Raw genomic sequence first — 25,925 nt, forward strand, 5'->3', positions numbered from 1 at the left:
TTCTATTTAAACCATTTATTTACTATAACTGTTTAAATAATATCTTAATAATAATTTATTTCTGAGTGAATTTATGATACTGTAAAGGAGAAACAAAAAAGTTCGATACCTAACAAATATGCGTGCAGTTCTCTTTTTTTTTAGTCTTTTAACAGCTCTACCTGTGCTTCTCCACTGCTCACGTATATAGTTGTCTATATGAAAAGATTTAATATATACATATAAGATTTTCTTCATATAGGCAATACACACACCTTCACTCGTATCTCTCGCGCTCGCACACCAGTGTTGGTAAAGAGATGAATTTAATAAATACAGAGAAAGGACATTTCTGACTTTAGAGAACAGTAAACTTGTAACAAAAATCTTTCAGAAACCTTTTTAAAGTTAATTTCATTTCATTCACAAGTTAATTATATTACTTTCTCTCAAAATCGAAATTTTACAGCTCTTCCAACACACCGTATAAAATTATGCTAGAAATATTATCGTTACCATCTACAGGGTCCGCCAAAAAGTTTGCAACAAATGGGACAATTTTTTTTTAAATTATACAGAATTTCTTCAGTATAACCAATAAATTTTGACAGCCCGAAGTTCCTACAAACTTCTTTTCAATAGCTCAATAATAGAAAATATCCCATTTGTTGCGAACTATTTGGCCTACCCTATAGGAAAAAAAATGAGATAAAAAATAAAGCAAAGCTACAGCGCTAGCTCTAACTACCGCCCCCGTGAGAAATTTAGTCAACTGATATGACCATCAACGAGCAATAAATATTTTTTTTTCCTTGACCCTTTACAGCGGTCTGCGTTTCTTACGTTTTTTCTTCTTGCTTACAACCACTGTTATTATTTCACATACACAAAGCTTGAGTTAGTACAGTTTATAGAAGTGGTGCCGTGTGGCACGGACCGACTAAAAGTCGTTACACATTAATAAATAATTTATATTAAATACACTTTTCTCTTGTCATAATACGAATACACCTTTTCTTTTCTCGGTAAACGCGAATAAACGTATTATTTTTTTAATAACTGCTACTAATTTACACGAAATAAAATCATTTTATACTTAAAAATAAAAAACGTCTCTAATCTTTTAAAACTTGGGTTTCCTCTTTCAAATTGTCCTTGGAGAGGTCCGAAGCTGTGGCGCTGACGGTTTTAGTAGCAGAACAGTCAGATATTTTGGAATCGTCCGATTTGTCGTTTTGGCCTGTAGAAACTGGATTATCTAATGGAAAAACATAAGTATATTTACTTTTGATAAAAAAAACCTCCGAAGAATAGTATTTTATATTATAGATCCGGTACGCGTATTTCCATAATATGCCATAAAGAGAGCATAAGGTCTCTAAGTCCCGCTCCCAAGCTTAGTTCAGCAGTGAAGATGACTCTAACGCGGTATAGAATGGAATTGGGAAATGCTCCAAAATCGGGTATAGTTCGTAGTCGCATTACTGGCGTAACCTTTGATAGTATAAACTGTAATATTCACTCATGTAAAATAGTATAGGTATGTCTATTCTTTGTCATTATATTAAAAACATGACTACAAATATAAAACAAACGAAATATCAACAAAAATAACATACTTACATTTTAATGAAATTAATCATTAAAATATAAGACACTTAAACAAAAAATAATAAAAAAACATTGCTATTTCCTGTTAAACTGCACTGCTCAGCTTTAATTACAAACATTAAAATACCAATGTCCTTTGGGATTTGGGGTATTTTCGGTGATATTTATGCCCAAGCACCATTTTTTCTTTTTTAGTCTGTTCTCTTCTGATGGCCTTCCAGATGAGCCTTTCTTGCGAGCGCGAACCATAAGTTCTTTAGAATAAAGCTCTTGGTTGTACTTTAAAATACTTGTTTTTTTTTACAGTTTATTGTAATATTTGTGAGAATTGTTTTTAACTGCCGATATGTATCAATATTTATATGATGTGACCATATTATTAAATCGTGTTAATATTTCTAGCTTTTCTTTTTCTGTGTTAAACCTAAAATTTTTTCCATATTCGTTTTCAATAAAAAATGCTGATCTTCAAAACTATCTTCCCTAAATCATTGAAACCCGACAAATATAGGTGTAGAGTTAAGTTAAATCAAGAAGTCAGATCAAGCCTACTCCATACTATACCGCATTTGGCACATTATCCTATTCCATTCTATATCGCGTTAGAGACATCTTTAATGCTGAAATAAGCTTGGAGGCGGAGCTTAGAGACCCTATGCTTTCTACATGGTATATTATGGAAAAACGCATCCGGTACATAAGTAGGCAGACGGTATAAGGCTTGATTTTCATGCATCCGTTGTCCGACGATACGATATTCATTTTATTGGTTGAATTTAAAGACTTCGATTGGTTAGAAACGGTTAACCAATCGAAGCCTTTAAATTCAACCAATAAAATTAATATTGTATCAACGTATCGTCGGACAAGGGATGCATGAAAATCAAGCTTAAGTCTGGTCATCACTCCAATGAGGTTGAAATATGATATGTCAATTTTGAAATAAGCCACTAAAGTTGCACAAAAACGACAGACAAAGCATGACAGATGTGCATCCGTTATGTGTCGTTCGTCACTGATTTTGTGCAATTTTATTGGTTTATTTGAAAAATGACAGCTCATACTTAAATATGATTGAAGTAATGTAAACATGTGATCCAACACTTCGTCTTTTTAATCAATGTTTCTAACAAAGTCTAAAGCTTCATTCAGAACCTCGCAATTAGTGGAATAAATTAGTGGTTTCAATTAGCGTACAAGTTTATTACTTTAAATTCAATGTAAGCATTCATAACGTCAAAATTAGTGGTAGACATTTTCAATTAGTAGAAAAAGTTACCAAATTTTTAACTTTTCCACTTATTAGGCTTTCTCTATGGATACATCTAAAGGTGCGTATTCACTTGCAACAAAACACTCCGAACAAACCAAACGCGCCGCGCACTCCAAACAACCTGCAACAAAACATTTTGCGCGGAGCGTTCCGCCTGTTTGCGGTGTTCGCTGCGTTCCCACCAGTAATCAGTGTTAGTGTGTTTGTCGATAAGGATGCATCTGATATTACCTTAGCCGCTGGTCCTTTTTAATTATAGAGGCATTAGCGGGTATCAAAAAAGAGAAAAAAAGGAAAGGACGAAAAATGTGGGCAAGGCGCCTCTTTTTGCGCCGTCAATATAATATGGCCTTACTTAGTGACCTAGATTATATGCATAAGAAGAATTTAATTAATTTAATAATTAATTATTAATTTAATAAAATAGGCCGCCTTTCAAACTCATCAATTAACTCTAAACACTTTTCTCTGTTCCACTCCATAGCTAGGTACAGTTTAAAAATACCCCAAACACAACGAACGTTCAAAACTGCCGTATCCACTGAACACCGGCCAACGAACAAATTCTTTTGAGCAAATCCCGTTTACCGACAAGCTTCGGAAAATGTTTGGCGCGTTCGGTTCGGTTCGGCGCAACGTGCTGACTACACAAACTTGTGTAGTGAATACTGTTGCAGGTGAATACCCACATTAACGCGAAGCTGTTGCCTGGATATTCTATTAATTTAAATTGTGTTTTTTCAAATATTGTGAATGATCTTAAACTAAAAAGTATAAAGTGTAATTGAAACCACTAATTTATTCCAATAATTGCGAGGTTCTTTTCTTTACTATACAATATGAAACTTTTCGGTACAATAATATGCTATTCAGGGACGGCAAATCGTTAATACATAAAAGAAACAATATATAAGCAATATTACTTACTCTGACCACCATAATATTGTTTATTTGGTGGTTTATTGGGATTGTTCCTATTATGTTTTGAAATATTTGATCCGTTGTTCTGAACTGAATTCATATTTTGTTGATGACAATTAATTGGTCTTTGAATAGGGGTTGGGTATCTTTGTTGAATCTAGAAAAAAATTTGCAAATAAAAATTTTATATTTCACTTTCACATAAGCTACAATATCATAAATAGAAATGATTGGTACTGCAGATACAATGCAGAAGTAAATTATGGCACTTTTCAACATTGATTCGTTTTTTTAAATATTACAGTGTCCTAAAAAAAGTATAATAAAAATTACACTGAAAAGAATATAAAAGCTGGAATATTTCATTGAAAATCTTAATATATTGAGAGGACTTATTTACAAAAATATATTATTTCCTGTGCCTCTTTCTTATAAAAAAAAACACGATATTTATTGACATACATATCGTCGTCTTCCACGGAAAGTGCCGTAACCAACATTTTGAAAATTTTACAGAGCCGAAAAGCTGAAAAAAAAACATCTTTTAGTGTAATCTGAAATAGAGGTGGGAATTCTAGTTCCTCCAGAGGAATAATTCCTTGAACTAGGTCTTTAGTTCACAATAGTTCTCGACTAACATTGACATCCCCGTTGCTTGCTAATGGGTGTCATTGTCAGTCAGCACTATTCACAGTATGATCTGTATAATTTTTATAATGTACGAAATATAACGAGACCTGTAATTGTGTATGTTAAAAACATATAGGTAAGTTTTATAGCAGATAAAAAAAATAAAAAAGAAACTCAAATCAGAGTTTAAAAAACTATATCACAAATCAATTGAAGCAAATATTACGAAAAATTGTATTTTTCCTCACTTCAAGCTTTTTGTTTTTGTCTAAAAATTTAGAATATCTACTTCGTTTTATAAGATATTTCTTAATTTTAGGGACCTAAAGTGAAACATTCCCATAAAATATTTAAAGAACAAACTAAAAATCAAAAACAGTATCCACGACAATTTTCTGTGGTAATTACGCCGGCTGTTGCAATAGACAAGGCCGAATCCATCGTCGTCGCCTTGTATTATATCTCGGATCTGCCGATTGAATAAATTCCCGTGTACTAGTCTTTTAATTAGTTCCTCTAGGTCCGGATCCGATAACATACGGCTGGCACTCTCCACGCCTGCCTAGCATCAATCGCGCTGGCCGATCCGTACGTAAACTAGTCCTTTACTTAGTTCCCCTAGTTCCTTTAGGTCCGGATCTGATAACATACGGCTGGCACTCTTGCCAAGCATCGATCGCGCATCGATAGCTGATCCATACGTAAAGTAGTCTTTTATTTAGTTCCTCTAGGTCCGGATCCGATAACTTACGGCTGCCACTCCCCACTCCTGCTTAGCATCGGGCTACGCGCGCTAGCCGATCTACCGCCGCCGGAAGGTCCTGAGGAACTAGTTCTTTGAGAAACCAGGAACTAGTTCCTTTCATTTCAGGGTCGGAATAGTTCATTGGAACTAGTTCGTCCATGAACTAACTACACACCTCTAATCTGAAATTAACTTTTGTCCAGAGCATAACTTGGCTGGTACAGTTACGATACTGTGGGAACTGTTAGATCACACAAAAAGACAATTTTTTCGCCCTACTGTAAAATTTTCAAAATTTTAGTTACGACACTTTGTGTGGAAGGCGACGATATATCCAAAGAAAATTCTATTATTTTTACTTACTGTAGATTGCTGATTTGTAACTCCTTGATAGAAGTATTTCCTTTGAGAAGTCGGGCTAGACTGTTGTGGTATATGTTTGTTACTCTGTCGTGATTTAGGAGAAGGTATTTGCGGAGCTAAAAAGGAGAATAATAAAAAATACACCTTCGTACATAAAACTATTTTTATAATTTTTAGTGTTTAGAACTAAAAATAATTAATGTTCTGCAGCTATTTAAAAAAAATCCAACACAGGATCGAAAAATATTGACTTCTAGGTTAAAAAAGCCATTTACCAGGATTAAAAATCGACGTTTCTTGACTGCCGGGACTTTTTAATTGCTGTGGTCTTTGACCTTGATCTGTTAAAAAAGATACATAGTTATAAAAATAGTTAAGGCAAAAAAGGGATGTAATACTGACCACTAACAGATTGCATGTTGCCCTTATGGTAAGGATTAGTTAATCCGGCTGCAGCCGCGGAGCGAAACTGCTGAGCGCTGAGAGCCATTTGCATATGGGGAGACAAAAAACTTGAATAGCCCTATAAATAAATAATTAAAAACTTAACTAAAGTTGGTGCCAGTAAGCCTTGAAATAAATTACCTGCATTGCTGTGTTAGTGTGAGATTGATTATGAGTTCCAAATACGTTGCCTTGGAGACCGTACCCAGCTTGATGCTGTGGTAGTTGTGCTGCAGAAGGCATTGATGAATTACCAGGTTGCTGAAAATAGCCACTCTGACCTCCTGAGAAAAGAACAAATATTTTACTTCGCCTATGTTGTTAACGTTATAGATTTAATTTTAGATATATTAAATGGTTTCAACTTGCGAAAAGTCCCAAATATAAACGACACGCATTAAATTTTAAGTTACGTAATCGAGAGCGCGGTTTTTAAATTCATTGTTGCCAACCATGGACATATTCAGCGCCAGGCTGACTAACTGGAATTTAAATTTCCCGCTAGAGATTCAGGTGGTAACTCTGCTGTAAAAAAATGTCAAGTTGCCTCATTTATTTATTAATTTCTTGACATTGTCATTCGTTTTGACACTTTAGCTTTGTATTACGAGTTTTTGATTTAAATGAACTATGTTATGATACTTTAAGACTAAAAATCTTTACTAGCAGACCTTGCAGCCAAACATTGTTCTTTTTAGAACCTCTTTTATGGCGAAGTGTACAAGATAGCTTAATAGCTACTGCAAAAAACTCATCGCAATCTTATTATAATAGTTTGAACGGGAAAGCGGTAGTAATGGCCTTTTATGTTCCTTAAGTGCTGTTAAGGAGGCAATTTTTGTTGATGTAAACAATAACTATTTATATATTTATAATTAATTTATTTTTGTTTCCTAAAATATTTTGATTAAAAGAAAATATGTAAAAGTGGGCAACGCTGTACTGGTCAATTGGTATGAACTGCATTTAAAACTGATTTCTGTATATTAAAAATAACAAATAAAACAAAGTCCTCCCCAAGTTTATTAATATTTTTCTAGTCAGTATAACTTAAAACTATTGTACATTCCCATTCTAGTTTCAAAAAATTAAATATGTATACTGATATATATATACCTGTCGATCCTGAATAGTAGGATGATGAAGGTTGCAGGCCAGGTACAACACTGTTCTGAACTGGAGGTCCCGCTGGTCCTCGTTGCATCACCCCGGCCCCAGGAAGATAGTTGGCTGCCTGTATCGACGGATCGTAAGTCATATAAACCTGTTGGCTTTGCTGCGATTGTTGGTAAGCCTGACCAACACCGCCCGCTTTAGTTCCTAGAAAATATTAGGAACAATAATAATCGGCTTATCTACAAAAGTTAATTTTTAGATCACACTAAAAGACGTTCTGCTGTAAAATTTTCAAAATGTTAGTTACTTTGTAAGGAGGGCGACAATATGTGAAAAAAGACATGTAACTAGGGAATGCAATCCAGGGATTAAAGCAATCAATCCCGCGGATCCGCAAAATTGCGGGACAGTAAACAATAGTCATACATTTGGTCCTAAGTGGTACAAAAGGCATTGTACATTTTGCATAGGCCCACAATATATTGATATAGCGTGTATCTTAAACTAGCTGTACAGAAATTTGGACCGATGTATACAGGGTGTTCAAAAAATATATTTAATATTAAATAAACTTAAATTTTATTATAATTTATCTACTTATTTTATAAATAAAAATATTATTCTGATGTTGAAGTTTTTTTTTAACTTGTGTTAGTTATCTGCTTTTAGATACACTCTATATCAATAATTTTTTGGCATATGCAGAATGTACAAAGCTTTTTGTACCATTTAGGGCCATACGTAATATGTATGACTAAAAATGCATATTTTTCAAAAAAACGTCGTATTTTCCTTATAACAAAAAAAAATTAAAAACCGATCAAATTGTTTTTTCTAATTTCAAGACAGATTAGTCGTAAATGGTAAAAATTTCGATTTTTTTAAAATTGTAAATTTGCGGTAAAAAATATTCTTTACCAAATTTTCACTCGTATAAAACACCCTGTATACGAGAATTCGCTAAATATATTTTCGAAAACCACATAGCATCTTAATCACAATAGATGCATCTAAAACCTGCTCCAAACCGCATCTCAAAATCATTTTTAGTTCAAGAGATATTCAACTTTAAATTTACCCTAAATTTTTGTTTGTCCCGATAATAAAATTATGTACGGCAGTTTATTTGAAGAAATTGTCCACAAGTACTAGGTAAACGCTTTTCTTCACTTACGCACATACCTACGCCAGAAAGAAATCTCCCGGGTTCCGAGCGTCGATGCATCGGCCCGGAATGAAGCGGTTTGACCTTGATCGAGATCGATTCGGTTACCCAGTAGTAATGTGTCGATCCCGCGGATCCCGCACGGTAAATCCCGCGGAATCTGAGAGGGATCCCGCATTTGCGGGATTGCATTCCCTACATGTAACTTATTTATTTGAATTGCCAATTGGGATATTCATTTTTGGTTTTACTAAAATATTTTCTTACCAATTGCACCAATTTGATGACTACTGGGTTTGACGCTTGCCGACATTAAGCTGTTGCTTGTAGAACTAATTAGCACAGTTGTGGGGTTGTTGAGAGGGGGATTTTGTCCGAAAGGCGGGGCAGCTGACATACGATAGCTGCTCAAACTGTTCATCGAGGGATATAATTCTGGTGGTGCTTGAGCCGTCGGCGGTGCGTGTGCGGCAGTTTGCAGGTAAACCTATAAAAAAATATTGTTGTTTTATTTAAAATAAAAATTAAAGTCATTTTTAAATTATTAAATCGCATTAAAATTTTTTTTTAACCGATAAAACTTACCGACTGTGTATTATAATGAGAGTTCGCTGCTTGACCAATGCCATGGTATGCTCCTACAGTAGGATATTGACCGAAACCACCCGCTCTGGCATGACCTTGTCCACCCAGTAGACTCGTTTGATCGGTGGGTTGCATAAACGCCCCGTATAAATTCGCCGATGGCAATTGCTGCGTCGAGTTATACAAAACTGTCGGAGGCGATGGAACGGCCGATATACTAAACTGGGCCGAACCTGCGGCGGCCACGCCTTGACCGGTAGCTGCCTGATAACTAGCGAGGTGTTGGTTGGTGGCGTAAGGCTGAGGTCCTAGAGAAACACCAACGGGCGCCGAGGCCATCGGGGGTGGAGATAAAGGAGGGTTTAATAGAATCGGATGACCAACAATAGCCGAATGTTGCTGTTGAGAAGTGGAGGAAGCCACTTGGCCTGCTCCACTAGAGATTTGCTGAGTTGGTTTAACCTGAAAAAAGTAATTCATTGCTGCTGAATGGTATTGATACTAGTAATGCAACCATGGAGTGTAGAGGTAAGGGGAAATATCTTCGTGCATTAAAAAATGGTCATAAAAAGGGAACACTTAAGATGGCGAAATATGCGCCGAAAATTTTCAAAACAGGAAATGATTCAAAAGAGATAAATATTTGACGTGAAGGCGCGGGTTTCAAAAAAATACAAATTTTATTTTCATGGCACATAAAATAAATTATCGATTTTTATTCAGCGGCAATAAACTGGACCTCTAATATATAAAAATAATTGTTTTATAATCTAAAAAATAAAAACAAAGCGTTTTTGGGTAATGTTTGGTTTTGTTACTTTTATTTTCTTATCTATGGTTTTTATTTTTTAGATTAATGCGTCATTAGCGCCACTGTGGTCATTTGGTAAACGCTTATTCTTCCCATTTTTGTGAGCGCTTTTTCAAAGAAAGTCCCATAAGAGATATTTTGGTCCTCATCTCTACACTCCATAGAATTAACAAATATCCGCATTCGCGAATATTCACATAATTTATGCGAACCTCAACATTCGAAAGAATATATGAATTGTATATATGTAATATTAAATAAAATAGACAAAAAAATATGAATATATTGTATTTTTTATTGCAAATATTAGCCTTGTAATTTTACATAATCAATTATCAATCAATTAACAAATTGCAAATTACACCAATAATAATTGTAATTATGTTATTTGTAACCCGCCCCCAATACTTCGCTTTTACATTTGGTATAAGTTTGATTTGTTATTAAATTTATAATTAATATTCTTCTTAAAACTTTTGTCAGTCTTTACATACCTAGTTCTTTTATTTTAAACTAAAAATTATAATTTTTTAGGAAACTAAAAATTATAATAAAAAAAGATATTTTTTTATGAAATCTTTTTTGACAAATAATGTATTTAACCATATATTATCTAATGTATTTTTCTCTAAAATGTTCACCAATCAATACATAAATGAAACATTATTTAACTTCAAAAAAATCATCTTTGATTAAATGAAAATACTAATACAAACAAGATATTCCATTATTAAACTTCTTTTAGGAAACAAGATTTAAAGTTATTATTTCATAATTATTATAACATCTGTAATATTTTGTATAATACAATATGATCGAAAAAAAACGCCGTCAGCGATAGCTATGATATGAAGATCGCTGTCAGTTTATATGTAAATTTCTATGGGAATTGTAATCATACTGTATTTCTTATCAATTTACTCGAATACTGACGACAAATATGCCATGTGCGTTTCTGAATGTATAAACATTTATATCCGTTACATCACTAATATTGATACATAGAGAATATAATAAAAAAAATCTACATTTACCTACTGATGAAAAACAATGGATGTATAGTTAGCTACAAGTCTGTTAGCTTCAAGAACTCAGTAAGTAAAAAATATCAGCGACAGAAAAAATACGAAAACTTGTTTACAGACTTGAATATATCCTAAGAAAAATATTTAATTTTTTTTATTGTACAAAAATATTCCATTTATTTAACTGATTCAAATTAGTCAAGCTCATATTTTTTTGTTGGTAAAATCTGATTACAAAGTGAATAACATACCTTGCATACATTTGTTGTAGAAGCCGACTGGTTGTTTCCTGGACTGTACGTTTCATGATTATCATCTTGGCCATCACTCCCCTTAAATACTGTTTCGATAACAGGCCCTCCAAACGTAATGCCGCTCGTATCTTCAGATTCTTGCTCCGAAGTTTCCCAAACTTTCTTAACCGAAGCAATTTTCATATTTAAGGAGTCCGCGTTGCATATTGTGCTAATAACATATATAAAAAATTGTTATATCGTCTATTTAAATAATTTATAGGGAAACTACCTGTTTACAGAAGTCATACTTTTGGTACCGCATAAATTTTTAGTACCCTTGTCATCAGTCAAATGGGTCAAGTCCGTGCCGAAAAAGTCCAGCTTCATATCAGTCTCTTCCTTGAAAACTGTCAGCTGGATAGGTTCAGTTTTTCCAGTTGTTTCAGCTTTATGTAGTAGTTCGTTAATGGTGGATTTTCTGAAAACGCCATTATCGATGTCCTCGCTTAATTTTGATCTGGTTTTGTCGCTTCCCACTGAAGACACAGAACTACGAGCGGTACTGCGAGCGCCGGGTGCGGATTTAAAGTTGGTATTCTCGAATATGATCGTGTTTACTGGCGGAGTACTACCGTCCAATAGGTTTTTGTCAGCCATTTGCGACTGTTTAGGCAAAATCTAAAATAAAGTAGATGACTGTAGCAAGATTATTAACGTAAATTTTGAAGTGTGGTAAAAGAGAGAGCGTTCATATTTGTAACGAGGGAGCTTATAGATTCATTGTGAGAGAACATTACAAGAGCAAGTATGAGCACAAACGAGCATGTTTAAGAATTTTCCCTGTTATTTTTTTGTGATTCATTATTTTAGTGTTTTTAGTGTGTTTAGCATAAGTTTTGTAAAAAAATAGTATATTCTCTATAGTATTTAGAATACACCTTATTATAAGACATTTAGTAAGCGACAACGTGGTCGGAAATTAGGAGTTTGGGGATTCCCAAGTAGACTATTATATACAATGACTAAAGAATCCAAGGACAAATAACACCCGAGAGCAAATTGTCACCAAACAGTGTCGTAGCACATATTTTTCTTAACTTAGCTGTTTGAAGAGATATTTATATTTTTTGATAAATATTTTGACTACGCCTATGGTGTATACGGTGGTATCGTACTAATTAATTACGAAAAAAACCTATTAAAATGTTAACAAAAGGTACAAAGCTAGTATCGACGTATAGCACACATCAAGTACATAACCTGATGGCAAGCGAAACCTTGGGTCGGCGTTTACATGTATAGGAGTGAATCGCTATTGCAATCTAGTAAGTCAGAGAGAGCAGAAATACCAAGTATTTATTACATAATCACTTAATTTGACGCTAGATTCCATGCGCTTGGAAAAATACTTGTCTTCTATCTTTATTCAGTACATCTTATTTTACTAAGCGTGTTGACCGTACTCTTCGTACACACGAAAATCGGCACCCTAGACCAGAAATGCCGACCCTTAGTATAATATCAGAAAAATAATTATCGAATTCAATTAGAAAACTGAGAAAACGCTAAAAAGGTGGAGCGGACTGTTTTTTTACCTATGAAACGTAACTCCTGGCTCTTTCTTATCGCTGCGGTTTTTACACTTGAAAGGGGGGCTGAACAACTAATTACCGTTGTAATTAAGTTTATACAAAGTTCACTACACACAAGCTATTAAAAATTGCTAAAATTGTCGCTGGTAACCAGTTGATGACTCATTCTTTGCCATCAAAAAAATGGCGTCTAATGTCACAAATTCTGCTCTAGCCTGTATATGGGCGTTACATGTCCTTATATTCTTTAGTCATTTATTATACATTTATAATAGAGATTTAGCTACTGGTATGTCACTTTAATTTGCAAATTTCAGTATGTAGTCTCTGTATTATGCCTAGAAAAAGAGTAACATATTCTGAATACTTGTTTGATCTCAATTTCTTTCTTCAGTTTGATCTAAAAGTTCTCAAAATTTAAATATTTCTTGAGAATAATAAGAAAAAACTTGAAATTCAAAATAATACTTAAACAAGTAACTGATTGATTTTCCAACCTTTGTGCTAATTATTGTAAATTCTCGATCTTTGCTTGTTTATTCACAGGGAACGTTCCCCAAAAATAAATTCTCAAACATCTTATCGTCCCATTGCTGCCAAAAGTCACTAACTTACTTTTTACTACTTCCGAGAAAAATGCGTCTAAAGAAGAATTGCATTGCATAAAGATGTTATAGTTAGTAACTATTCGGTACTAAAATAAAACATAAATAGCCAGAAATCGTAGTTAATGACTTTTGCAATCGAATCTCCGATTCAAAACATAGTGATTGAATTTGGTTGTTCGGAAAAATGTTAGTTAGTGACTTTTGGCAGCAATAGGACGTTATGCCACTAATGGTAACCAAATAGCAACCGTTTAATCTTTTCAGAACATAGAACTATCTACACAGATGCAAAAAAAGCAACAGAGAATGTTTTTGTCAAAAGTTAAAAGTGTTATATTTTATTACTTTTAACCCTACTTATTTTTGATAATTTTTTAAACAAACTGTATGTAAATCTATCAAGTTTAATTAATAAACTCACTAACACAGTAATCGAAAAATAATGTTTTAGGAAAGTTTTCTCACGAACAAGTAAATAGAAATCGTCTTTCTTTAGAGAACCTTTTTCTCACAACATTTATACTTCTCATTTTAATATTTGACCAATTTTCTATTATTATAAATACAACGTACCTTATCGCTTCCAGAAGTAGCGGACGATACTTCCAGTTTCACCGCCTCCAAAGATACTGTTAACATATTATTTGCATCACTTTCTGTCGATCTCAGCTGGGAACCTAATGGTTTATCCCACGCACATCCTGACATTGTCGGTGATACCTGTGCGTTTTCTTTTATGCCATACATATGGGCGCTCTGCGAATTCTAATAACAATGAAAAAAAAAACATTAAATTTTATAAAACGCTATTAAGAAAACAAAAATACTTTGCCCATGTCTCCAACGTCATTCATAATGTGTTGTTGCATTTGTTTCTGCATTTTTTGCTTCACAAATCTGGGCGGCAATTTATTCTGTCGCGATCTTTGGTCGTACTGATTTTTAGATTGAGGAAGCACTGGTGGTGGATTTACTGGAGTAGCCATAAGGGGAGGGATGTTCTGAATTTGCTGTTGTGTCATTTGCTGATTATTTGGTTTAGAGGTTATACCACCTAAACAAAATATTAATAAGTAAGTGAAGTTTGAAAACATTTAAAAAAACTTACCTGGTTTCCGGTCTGGCTTTACATCTTTATTCTCGACTTTATTTGGAGCCGGTTTCTTTTCTTCCGGGCCCTTTTGCCGTTCCTTTATCGCCTTTTTACTTTTCACTTCTTGAAATCCTTCTGAATCTCCGTTTACATTCTTTTCCTCCTTATCGTCATCCTCGGAACCTTTTAAGGAAATGTCAGCAATAGCACTGGTTAACATAGTTTGCGGATCAGGCTTAGCATCGGGTTTCTTGTTTTCGTAACTTGGTCTCTTATCGACGAGAGGTCTAGAGGAATTATTACGTCTATCACCACCAACTCGCCTGTCACCAACTCCACCAGGACCTCCTTTTTGGGAAGATGACCTGCTTACAGGTTTTCTTCCTCCATCCTTACTATCAGAATGTTCCGAGTTACTATCTTTTTCCAGTTCATCTTTTCTGCTCTTAGACTTGTTCCGTTTATTCTCGTATTTGGGTCTATTTTTGTTTTTATCTTCGTTAGTTTCTTGACGCGACTTGCCGATGATACCGGCAGCAAGAGCTTCTTGGTTTTGTTTAACTTTATCTAATGTAGGTGCCGAGCCGGTAGCATCAGACGAAGTTTCATCAGAACCGACTTTCTTGTCTCGTTCTTCGTGATGACCAAACGGACTTCTTGAAGGAGGCGGTCCATAACCATCAATCCTTTTAGCTAAACCACCCATTCTATTTCCTCTAAAGTTACTTCCACCGCCTCGCCCATGCCTTGAAGGTTCTCCGCGAGGAATATATCCTTCTTTCTTGTCAGTTTTTTCGTGTTGCTTCCTGTGTTCTCCCGAAAACTTTTCGTGTTTGTTATCTCGGTTCTTTTCGTCCTTTTCCGTTACTTTCTTTTGCAACGCTTTGGAATCTTTGGAATCAATTGAATGGGTGTCAGTAGACCCATCACTATCAGTACCGTGTCCGTAAAAATCTCTACCGCCGTGTTTATGACTTCTAGAAGGTGGCCGTTGCTTACCCCACGATGATGAGGACGGTCCTTTTGTGTGGAAATCTGAATTTCCAGAACCCCAACTTTTACTCTGCGAAAAATTTCTATTGTTTCTATTCTGTCTTTCTTTATAGTCATCTTTTTTTGTATCGGCAATTAGCTTGGTATCATCTTTTTTGTTTTCTGGCTCTTCAGTAGGGACATAATCCGCCCATGATAGCTTTTCACTGGTTGGCGGGACTTCTTCCTTCTTAAACGAGTCAATTTTTTTAGGAATAGGCATTTCACCCTTCTTTAACTGAGTCAAATTTCGTTTTTCATTTACGTCTTCGGCTTCAATGCGATCACGGGTTATTGGACCAGGAACAAGGTTAGACACTTGTCTTTTCTCTTCTCTTATTTGTTCTTTCTCTCGTTTTTCTGTATAATGCGCTTCTACGTCTTCATTCCACGAACTCATCGATTCCCTAATATCACCATCCCGAGATCTGCGATTGCTGCCTTGTGAACCATGCGAAGTATGAGAGGCGTGTGAAGTGTAAGAATCTCGACTATCTGGTCTCGCTGGCCTTTCTTGTTTTTCCTCAAATTTATCATGATTCTCGCGTTCAATATCCTTCCTTTCGAAACCTTTATCTTTAGACCATTTCCCTTCCTCGCGTCCAATTTTATTATGATTATCCTCGTAACCGTGATTATCTTGGGACCTACGCATATCTTGCTGAGCGTGATGAGAGCTTCTGTAGCTATCCTCAGAACTTTGCCTTTTGTAATCTTTATCTCTTCTATCATCATCACGCCTCTCTGGACTTTCAGATTTTCCGCTTCGACTAGGAGCTCTAGGCATACTTGAAGACCATTTGTTTGAATCATAATGTTGATAATTTGGTTGTGAGGCACCGTTATTTCTCTGATGCCTTAAAAATCTGGGGGGTAAATCGCTTTGGAAATGACGAGAAAAGTTTGGTACGTTTTGGTCACGGTGATCTCTATCGGGTTTTTGCTGCGGTTTTCTTGCAAAATTCTTTCCTTCTATCTGGGTCATTTGTCTAAATGACGAGTTATCATCTTTAACAACCGCTTCGTTTGAAAGACGTGGTTGACTTTCTTTGTCTTTATCTTTGTGAAAATCTGGTAAAGGGATCTCGACATGATTAGCGGGCTTAGCAGTAGCATTCGTCGAACTGATAGGGGCGACATCGGATTCTCGGTCATGTTTTCCACGTACTTTTTCTCCAATTTCTTGAAGTTTCCGTTGTCTGTTTTCCTCGTTCCTTTTCAACTCTTCCTGTTTCCTGTGGGTAGCTCTCTGAATAATCAAATCTACCTCTTTCTGGTGCTGTCGTTGCTTTTGTGCAATTATATCGTCTTCTTCCGACTGCCTGCCTCTATAGTCAGGCCTTGGCGGATTCCAATGACGGGGTGGGGTCTGACGTTCAACTCTAACCTCTTGGGGTTTGTGTTGCTGGTATTGTTGCTGAGGCGTCTTGTAGTCTTTCTTGGATGGTCGCTCGCTTTCGTCATCGCTAAAGGCTAATTTCTGATTGTAGTCGATGTCATCAGAAACTGCCCAACCCATATCAGGACCAAACTCATCCAATTTGCTGAGTTCCTCTTCGCGAATTATTGGGCGCGGTGTCAACTCTTCGGGAGCCACATCGCGGTCTTGAAGACGTGGCGGACGATTGTCCGCCATGCGTCTGCCGCCCATACCAGGGGCAGGCGCCTGAGCGTGGGGATGATTTGAAGTTACCGTCGTCGCACTTCCTTGGGGAAAACTACTTTTGTACATAAAAGGCGGTAGAACGCCGCGCACCTGCGGTGGGAGATGTTCAGGTTGACGGCCGGCCTGGACCGGAAGCTGTGGTGCAGTTGCCGGGATAGCCGAGCTGGGCCTGGCTGCACCGTCCGGAGGGCGTTGCCCGCCTTGTGTCCATGAACCTTCGGTCTGCGGGCGGAGGCTGTAATATAAGTTTAGTTATACGCTATTTGTGCCAATTAAAAATATAATTTTTCTTCCTTTGGGTAGATTAAATATTCTTAAGATTCATTCAGAACCTCGCAATTAGTGGAATAAATTAGTGGTTTCAATTAGCATAGTAGTTTGATCCTCCAATTTGAATGTAAGCATTCAGAACGCTAAAATTAGTGGTAGGAAGTTTCAATTAGTGGAAAAAGTCGACAAAACTTTAAACTTTTCCACTAATTATACTTGGCCTTTGATTATCATCCGTCAAGAGAAAATGTTGTCAGAAATCAAAAGTTTATCGTTTAATAAGCTAAATATTAGGCTTCCTCTATGGATACAACTGATTACCGCAAGCTGTTGCTAGGATATTCTATTAATTTTAATTGTGTTTTTAGACATTATGAATGATTGTCAATTAAAAAATATAAAGTGTAATTGAAACTACTAATTTATTCCACTAAATGCGACGTTCTGAATGAAGCTTTAAGCCCCGTTCTCAGAACAGCGAGTGTCGCCAGCGACACATCAAGAGAACCAATCAGATTTGTACAAAATTCAAACAGCTGTCAATTTTAAATTTAGTACAGCATTGGTTATTTGAAACGTCAAACTGTGTCGCCAGTGACACGACGTCGTTCTGAGAACGGGGCTTTAGACTACAACAGATAAATTGGACGCAAAATTTACGAACTTTATTCAAATAATAATACGAAAACTAAATAATACATCAAACTTAAAAATAGTAATAAGCATAGAATTAATACCTATATTAATTGCAAAACATTTTCCCATGCACGTCATCAATCATATCGAAATTGACATTAAAGCCAATAAACCTGACTAAACAAAATTTTGCCAAAAATGTTTAAATTTGTTGTATGATTTAAGATACCGAGTAGCTCTTCATTTTACTTTATAGAGCAAATTATTGTAACATTATATTTTATTTAGATTAAAGCTGCAAAAATTAGTTTAAACCGAATTTTATTATCGCTATATTGGTCACACTGCGCCGTGTTCAGCAACGTTGTCGTTTACTATTTGACAATTATCATGTCAGTCATTATTTTGTATATTATTGTATTGTTGAATCTTTGTGAGTTAGGTTAGGTTAATTTTAGTTTTTTGTCTATTTTTATAGTTTTTTTTAAAATAGTGCTTTTAAGCACAAACAGTTCTTTTAAGAACTAAATTCTCGAGTTTTTGTGTTGCATTTCTTGAAATTGTTTGTTGACAATATGCCGAAGCATTAAAACAATCAAAGCAAAGAGCTTGCAGCTTCCCTGATAAATTATTTTGAACGAGAACCTGACAATAAAGGTGTTTTGTTGCCCTTGATTGCTCTCAGAGAAGTAAGTTTGATTGGTAAGCACATTATACCACCTTCAAAGTAATTTTTTAGTAAATTCTGTGATTAGTTTGTGGATTAATGGCACCCTGTTACTTGTTATTACCACTTGTGGTGTTGTAAGTGGTACATCAATAAATAAATAAATAATCCATAATAGGCGCTTAGAATAATCTTCATAATGGAGTAATTTTTACCAATATATAATAAGTAAAATAAGCTATAAAACAAATAAATCAATTATTTACTAAAATATTCATTATTAAAATAAAAATAAAACGGGAAAATCTTTAAAAAATGATAATATTGTTTCCCAATTTTACATTAAGATTCCTCCCATAAATCTATCACAATCTGGCAGCGCTGTCGCCATCACTTATCACTCAAAGTTGAACACGTGTATCAGAAATTGTTTTGCGATTATCGTAAACTACTAACTACTGTGCCTGCTTACACTATGAAGTAGTGTTGGGCGATGTTTATCGATGTTTTAAAGACATCGATTTTTCGCCAGCGATATTCGATATTTTAACATCGATGCAAAACGTCCGATACTGTTTAACTTCAATAGTGATTTATCGCATTGAAAGTTAATAACACACATAGACTAGTAAAAGGTAAAATTAAAAACGGTTATACGACTATTTTGAATGCCGAACAAAAATGAAAGCTTACCTTAAGCCGGGCTGGCCGCCAGCGGGCCCTGTTGGCGCGTATTCGGGCGCCGCCCGCGGTCCTGAGCCGCCTACACCATCGCCAGCGGACAAGGTCGGAAACTCGTGCTGAAACTGGGGGCTCTGGTACGCCGGAGGATGGACCCCGTCGGCCGGTCCGCTTGCCATCACCGCGCTCCACAGTTTGTCCCCGGCGGACGATCCGGCAGGTGGAGCAGTGACCGTAGACTGCAAGAAAATTGCAAAAAAACATATAGGATGTTTCAAAAAACATATGTTTTTATTTTTACTTTTGAATTTATATTTATTGTTTGTCTTTTATTTGGGTATTGACGTGCTGGGCAATAAACTATTATTTATTTATATATAAGAGATTCCTCAGGTAAAAATAAGATTTTTTTTCGTATCAACATAGGTCCGATTCTGCTTTATTTCACAACTACAGAGGGTTAGTCCTAATTTTTCTTTTTCGATTTATTATAACTTTCATCTCCCCAAGCATACTACAGGCAGAAATCTACACTATCGAAAGACGCGTACAATTTATCTTAGATAGGAACTATCAAAAACAGGAAATAGCCATCTTATCTGATAGTCAAGCAGCACTTCGAAGTTCGTCAAAGAATGCCTAGAGAAGCTCAACAAATTAGGCAAAGCCAAAAAAAAAAATTGCCTGCTAACCAAGGGATAGAGAATAGGTCCCTAGTGATTATCTTAAACATCATTATTTTTTTTAGTTTGCTGGAGATAGCATTAAACATCACTTCTTTCTTTAAATTTTAATATTGTGTAACTTTAGAACTATGCATTTCCAAAACCATGTATACCGGGTGCGTCTCAAAAGTGGCTCATCACTATAATTTTTTCATTTTTTTCAGATATAAAAAACGAGATTTGGTATGTTAGTATATGACATAAATTAAGGTTGATTGACGTATTCAATTGTTTTTAGTCACTTCCTGTTTCACCGGAAACGACTACAACTTTTTATTTTTAAATGGCAGCCTCAGTATATTTTTACTTCATTCTATAGAAAATGACACTCTGAATAGAGTGACATGTCATATGTATAGAAAAAACATTATTTTACGAATAATTTGGTACCACAAACTTGGTTTTTTGAATCAAACTGTCGTTATGAACCGCATATTACGATTTCCAATAAACCATTTGCGAAAATGTCAAAAGTTGACATATGATATGTCATTCTATACAATGTCATTTTCTATCAAATAAAATAAAAAAATACCGAGGGTGTCATTTAAAAATCAAAAGTTGTAGTCATTTCCGGTGAAACAGGAAGTGACCAAAAACAATTAAATATGTCAATCAATCCTAATTTGTGTCATATACTAACATTCCAAATCTCGTTTTTTATCTGAAAAAATTACAAATTTATAGGGGTGAGCCACTTTTAAGACGCACCCGGTATCGGAACTTTTCAATGAGTTTTAACACTTTGGTCCGCTTAATAACATTGGTCCGCTTAATAACATTAAAAAATTTTAAAGGTTGCTATAAGTCTTGGATTAAGATAAATTAATAAAATTGTATTTATCTCATCATGGAGAAATTGACAAAATATCAAGAGACAACTTTTAATCGACATTAAATGGTCTACACAACTGTGCTAACAAACCAACTATGCTAACAAATATTTTAAATATATATACTGGCATCTTTTATGTCAATGACCACTGTAATGTCAAAATCATAAATAATTATATAGTTACCTGTTTGTTGTGTGGTGGAATAGCATTGGTTGAAGGTATTGCAATGGCCTGCTGGTGCGGTGTTAACTGTGGTCCCGGTACTTGTGGCGCTACAACGTGATTCTGTGGAGCTCCATTCTGCTGAACATTTGGAGGTGGTTGTTGTGTACCACCTTGTTCTAAAATATTAATAAAAAAATTATTATTGATTGTCATTAACTTAAAATAATTATTTTGACACTTAGCACATTATTTATTTCAAGTCTTCATGTGTAAAATAAAATTTCATATCCTATATTTCGCATTATTGTTATTTTCTTTTATATAGAGTATACAATAGATCTACCCACCTTGTTTCCCCCATCCTGTAGCCCCTGGTGGCACTAATGGAACTGCTGCACCTGACTCGCTATGTTCTGATTTTATAGAGGGTAAATTAGCAGGTGCCCTTCTCGCATTAGGTACTTTTCCCAAACTTTGCATGCCATGTTTAATGTAGCTCGCTGAACTCTTTTGTGCTGGCTTCTCAGTATTTTCACCCTGCAATTTTCATCTTTTTTTTACCAATCTATATTATTAAGGAATTAATTATTACAGCTAATTGACATTATAGTACAACAAACAGGGTTACGTAGGTAGAAAATTTTATACAGGGTCGCTGATATGTATGAGAACGATCGATTATTCGGTAAAATATACAAGGTACCGCAAAAAGTTAAATATAAAAGTTATAAGATTTTTAAACGTCTATTAGCTAGTAGTAAATTTAAGTATACAGAGTCGGTCATAAAGTTGTGGCACATCAAAATTTACTTTTTTTAAATGCAACCCCTGTATATTATTGCATATTTCAATTCTTCCTTCAATTTTAAGCAAAAATCGTAATACACATAATGTACCAAAATTCAACCATTTCCGAATTATGAAGCTTTGATTTTGAAATGTTAACCGAAAATTTTGTAATTTCCAGACTTGATATAATATCATTTTATTCATCTATAAATGCTATCTTGAAAACTAATGTCAAATATTATTAAGCATCACAGTTTCCGCAGAATGGCATCGTTTAATTAAACCAAACACATCTAAATTAATTACATCGAATTGTTTAAATGATATTTTAGATATATTCAAAAGACAATAACTAAAGAAGAAAAGAAACAGTTAGTTTGAAGTACATTGTGTGTATCTCGATTTTCGCTTAGAATTGAAGGAAGAACCGAAATATGTAATAATATACAGGGGGTTCCATTTAAAAAAATCAAACTTTATGACTGACCCTGTATACTTAAATTGCTACTAGAATATCTGATACTAGGTATAACCCTATAACTTTTATATTTAACTTATTGCAGTACCTCGTATATTTTACCTAATAAACCGTTCCCATACATATCAGCGACCCTGTATATTCACCCACAAGGAATAAGTACACAAAATTCACTGCCACCTGGACTAACAGTTTTAACTAAAAGTGATTATTGAATTTCTAATAAAAAAAAATAGAAAGGTAGAGTTTAGAATGCTCAAGTAGTGTTAACAAATACCAAAACAATGAAAATTTTATATAATCAAGCAGGCTTTAACTGTGACAGTTAAAAAACAATGTAATTTTTACAATAAAAATTATTTTCCTGTCATCACACAAAGAACTTTAGAATAAAGCTTATTTCATGGTAGGATATGTAAAATATGAATTTACCAATAAGCAACAAATTTTTTTGATAATCCCATTTACCTACTATGCTTTGGAAAATTACTTATTGCTAAAAGTAAACTATTTTATTAATGACCACAAACAGCTAATCTTGGGACAACAAAATTTTGTCTTATTGCAAACAGAAAGATACTAAAACTAAACAAAGATGTTTAAAAAATAATCATATAGGAATTTCGCTCAACAAAAATACTATATTTTCTACCTCCACTTGGCAAGTGTAAATAAGTACAGATGGATTGTCGTATAAAAATGTGTAATTCACCAATAATAGGAAATACAGTTCTTTCAAATAAAGCAGTAAATGTATAAGTATCAGATATTCCAAAAATATAAATTTAAATAAAGTAGTATTTAAATAATTTCAAATTACAGAAACAGTTAAAATTACTGTAAAAAATTGCGTTAATTATTGCTTATCCTTTAGAAAATAGTTGAAAAAAAGAGATGTCCTTGGATGTTGACAAGCAAGAAATTGTCATGATAATTTCCTATTAAAATTATGTTTTCACCCAAAGCTAAATCACTAAAATGTTTCACTACAATATATTTAAATTATATATTAAAAATATTGGTATAAAACCCCCAAACCTATTGCAGAATGTAAACTATATAAATAGGTACTTTATAAGGACATTTTTTTAATGTCTTTTATTTACATTAAAATACAAACTTTGTTTTATCGTTCAATTAACAGTCAACACTAGTGGTGTATAAATTTTGATTATTACAGCATTTGCTGGTACTGTAATAAAAACCATAATTGTTTCATGCAAAAGAGGAATCTATTGTAAAATGTAATTAATTCAAAGACAAACTATGAAATTACAGAAGTTTTCTACATTTTACATGTTATTTTAGTTATCAGAATTGCTGTTTTGATACTACACTCACTCTGAGGCCTTATCCCTAGGGATTTAGTTATATACATATAATAACTTAATAAAATAAACAATAGTCCTAAATCTACAAACTTAAAATTAAAGATGCCCTAAAAATTAGAATAATTCCTAATAAGTTAAAATTGTAAAATGTTATTCTGATAAATATTTGTAGTAAATGTTATAATATGGCTGTTAACTTACCCTGCTACTTTTATATAAACTATTTATATCCAGCGACTGAAATTTCTGCTTCGATTTCTCTCCTTTGGAGGCAGTTCCTGACAATGTAGACATGCTGTCCGCACGCAACCATTTAGATAGGCAACAACCCAAGAACGAACCCTAATTCTAAAGTAAAAACTTTGTTAGAATACGCCACATTAAATATTTGTTTAACAAAATTTTATATACTATACAAATATCTATATTTCACAGTACAATATCTCGTCAACGATTTTAAATAATTCGAGTATTAATAATAAGATTAAAAATAAAAGTAAATGGCAATAATATCTACATCAACTTGATATTTAAAAATCAAGAATCAAAATTAAAATAAATACCGTATTTTCATATTAATTAAACAACTACTAAAGTACCAGTCCTGTGATAGACAATCACTTTCTCCGGACAAATGTAATTAGAACAAAAAATAAAACTGTCTATACCTAGGTATGAAATATTGGTTGTATAAAATGTATCAAAGAAGATATATAAACAATAGACCAATATTAATTACGCCTCAAACCAAAATATAACTACTACTCTACAAATTCTAAAATGATAACACTAGCAAAGTCCTCAAAATCGTTTCAGTTAGCAAAGAGCTATAAGTATTCGTTCGACATAACGGTTTTGATTTCGTTTGTTCGCCAGTCAAAGGAAAACATCAAATTATGAAACCAAACTTAGAACAAAGCAACTTGGGAAATACTGATGTACCTTGGTCCGTCCAGATGGGTCAACAACAAATAAGAAGATAAATACGCGTTCACTCGCGATATAGATTAGATGTACGCGGATTTTTCTATAAATTTAACAATTTAGAATATTTTTAAGAGTTCTGTCAAAATGGCGTTCGCCGACTTACAAGCTGAAAATCAATATTACACGTCACAAGTGTCACTTTAGTACACGCCCTCGACGCACAATTGAAAAAAGAATTCTGCAGGATAATTAGAGGTTAGTTTTGACAATTTCTCATAGAGGGCAGAAACGTATGTTAACTTAAATTTTTCTCCTGATAAATTAATAAATTAAACAACTTTACACATCTAAAATAATTATGCAATTTAGAGAAACTGAAATATAAATTTAAAATACGCATATTTATAAGATATATTATATATTTTGTCACATTCCCATAAGCGTACTTTTTAATGAATTATTGTTTGTACACTTGAGGTACATTCGAAAAAAAAACAGTTAAAATTAGTAATAAATATGGAGCGAAAGAAAACCTTTATTTAAAAGAAATCCTTTTAGCCTCCATAGTAATAAATAACAATTTGACAATATTTTTCTAAACATATTTTATTTAAGACGCATTCATCACAAAACAAAATTAAATATTTTATTTAAAAATAAATATTTATTTTGACTATACATTTTTAGAGAGAATTTTTTTATTGATTTTTAAACGATTTTATATTTAATGTGATGACAAATTATTTTACCATAAATCTGAGTTACCCTGCATAACCGTTATACCAATTTTTTTATGTATAATTCTTGTTTATACCGGGTGCATCTCAAATGTGGCTCAACCTATAACTTTTTTATTTTTTTCAGATTAAAAAAACGAGATTTGGTATATGTTAGTATATAACATAAATTGGGAATGATTGACGTATTCAATTTTTTTTGTCACTTTCTGTTTCACCCGAAATGACTACAACTTTTGATTTTTACATGGCATCCTCGGTATATTTCTATAGAAAATGACACCCTGAATAGAATGACATATCGAGTGTCAACTTTTGACATTTTCACATTTACTTTTCGTTTATTTAAAATTTTAACATGCGGTTCAACGACAATTTGACTCGAAATACCAAGTGTGTGGTACCAAATTATTCGTAAAAAATGCTTTTTCTAAATATGCTAATGAGCCACCCTTGTTCTATTTGAAAAAATTAAGATATGATTAAAAATACGATTTGGTTGGCCAGGACAAGACACAAAAAAGATTAGACGATCAAATATATTTTTCCAAGGTTGCTTGATTAAAGTTAGTGTTTTTTATAACCCTGAGGTTCTAAATTGAAATTTAAAATACGATTTTTAAGTGAAAATGTCAAAAGTTGACATATGATATGTCATTCTACTCAGAGTGTCATATTCTATCGAATAAAGTAAAAATATACCGAGGACAACCGAGGAAACCATTTAAAAATCAAAAGTTGTAGACATTTCCGGTGAAACAGGAAGTGACAGGAGCCACTTTCGAGAC

The 25,925-nt window shown here is 33.9% G+C and overlaps 1 protein-coding gene across 1 annotated transcript; it reads right to left on the reverse strand.

Annotated features, from left to right (window-relative positions):
* LOC115888261 lies at positions 1 to 24,573 on the reverse strand. The gene is made up of 19 exons (XM_030907928.1): positions 24,416 to 24,573; positions 23,675 to 23,821; positions 21,223 to 21,412; positions 20,894 to 21,051; positions 19,162 to 19,388; positions 14,213 to 17,130; positions 13,932 to 14,158; positions 13,678 to 13,869; positions 11,194 to 11,582; positions 10,920 to 11,133; positions 8,833 to 9,294; positions 8,515 to 8,734; positions 7,083 to 7,286; positions 6,108 to 6,250; positions 5,925 to 6,045; positions 5,798 to 5,863; positions 5,523 to 5,638; positions 3,791 to 3,941; positions 1 to 1,237 (listed from the first exon to the last, which is right to left on the reverse strand). The coding sequence occupies exons 2-19, from the start codon at positions 23,765 to 23,767 to the stop codon at positions 1,095 to 1,097; spliced, it is 6,234 nt and encodes a 2,077-aa protein (XP_030763788.1). The 5' UTR covers positions 23,768 to 23,821; positions 24,416 to 24,573; the 3' UTR covers positions 1 to 1,094.
* Between the last annotated feature and the right edge of the window lie 1,352 nt (positions 24,574 to 25,925).

Source organism: Sitophilus oryzae, unplaced genomic scaffold (assembly GCF_002938485.1).
Source record: "Sitophilus oryzae breed Bouriz unplaced genomic scaffold, Soryzae_2.0 scaffold_690_pilon_pilon, whole genome shotgun sequence".
In the NCBI taxonomy this organism is placed as follows: domain Eukaryota; kingdom Metazoa; phylum Arthropoda; class Insecta; order Coleoptera; family Curculionidae; genus Sitophilus; species Sitophilus oryzae.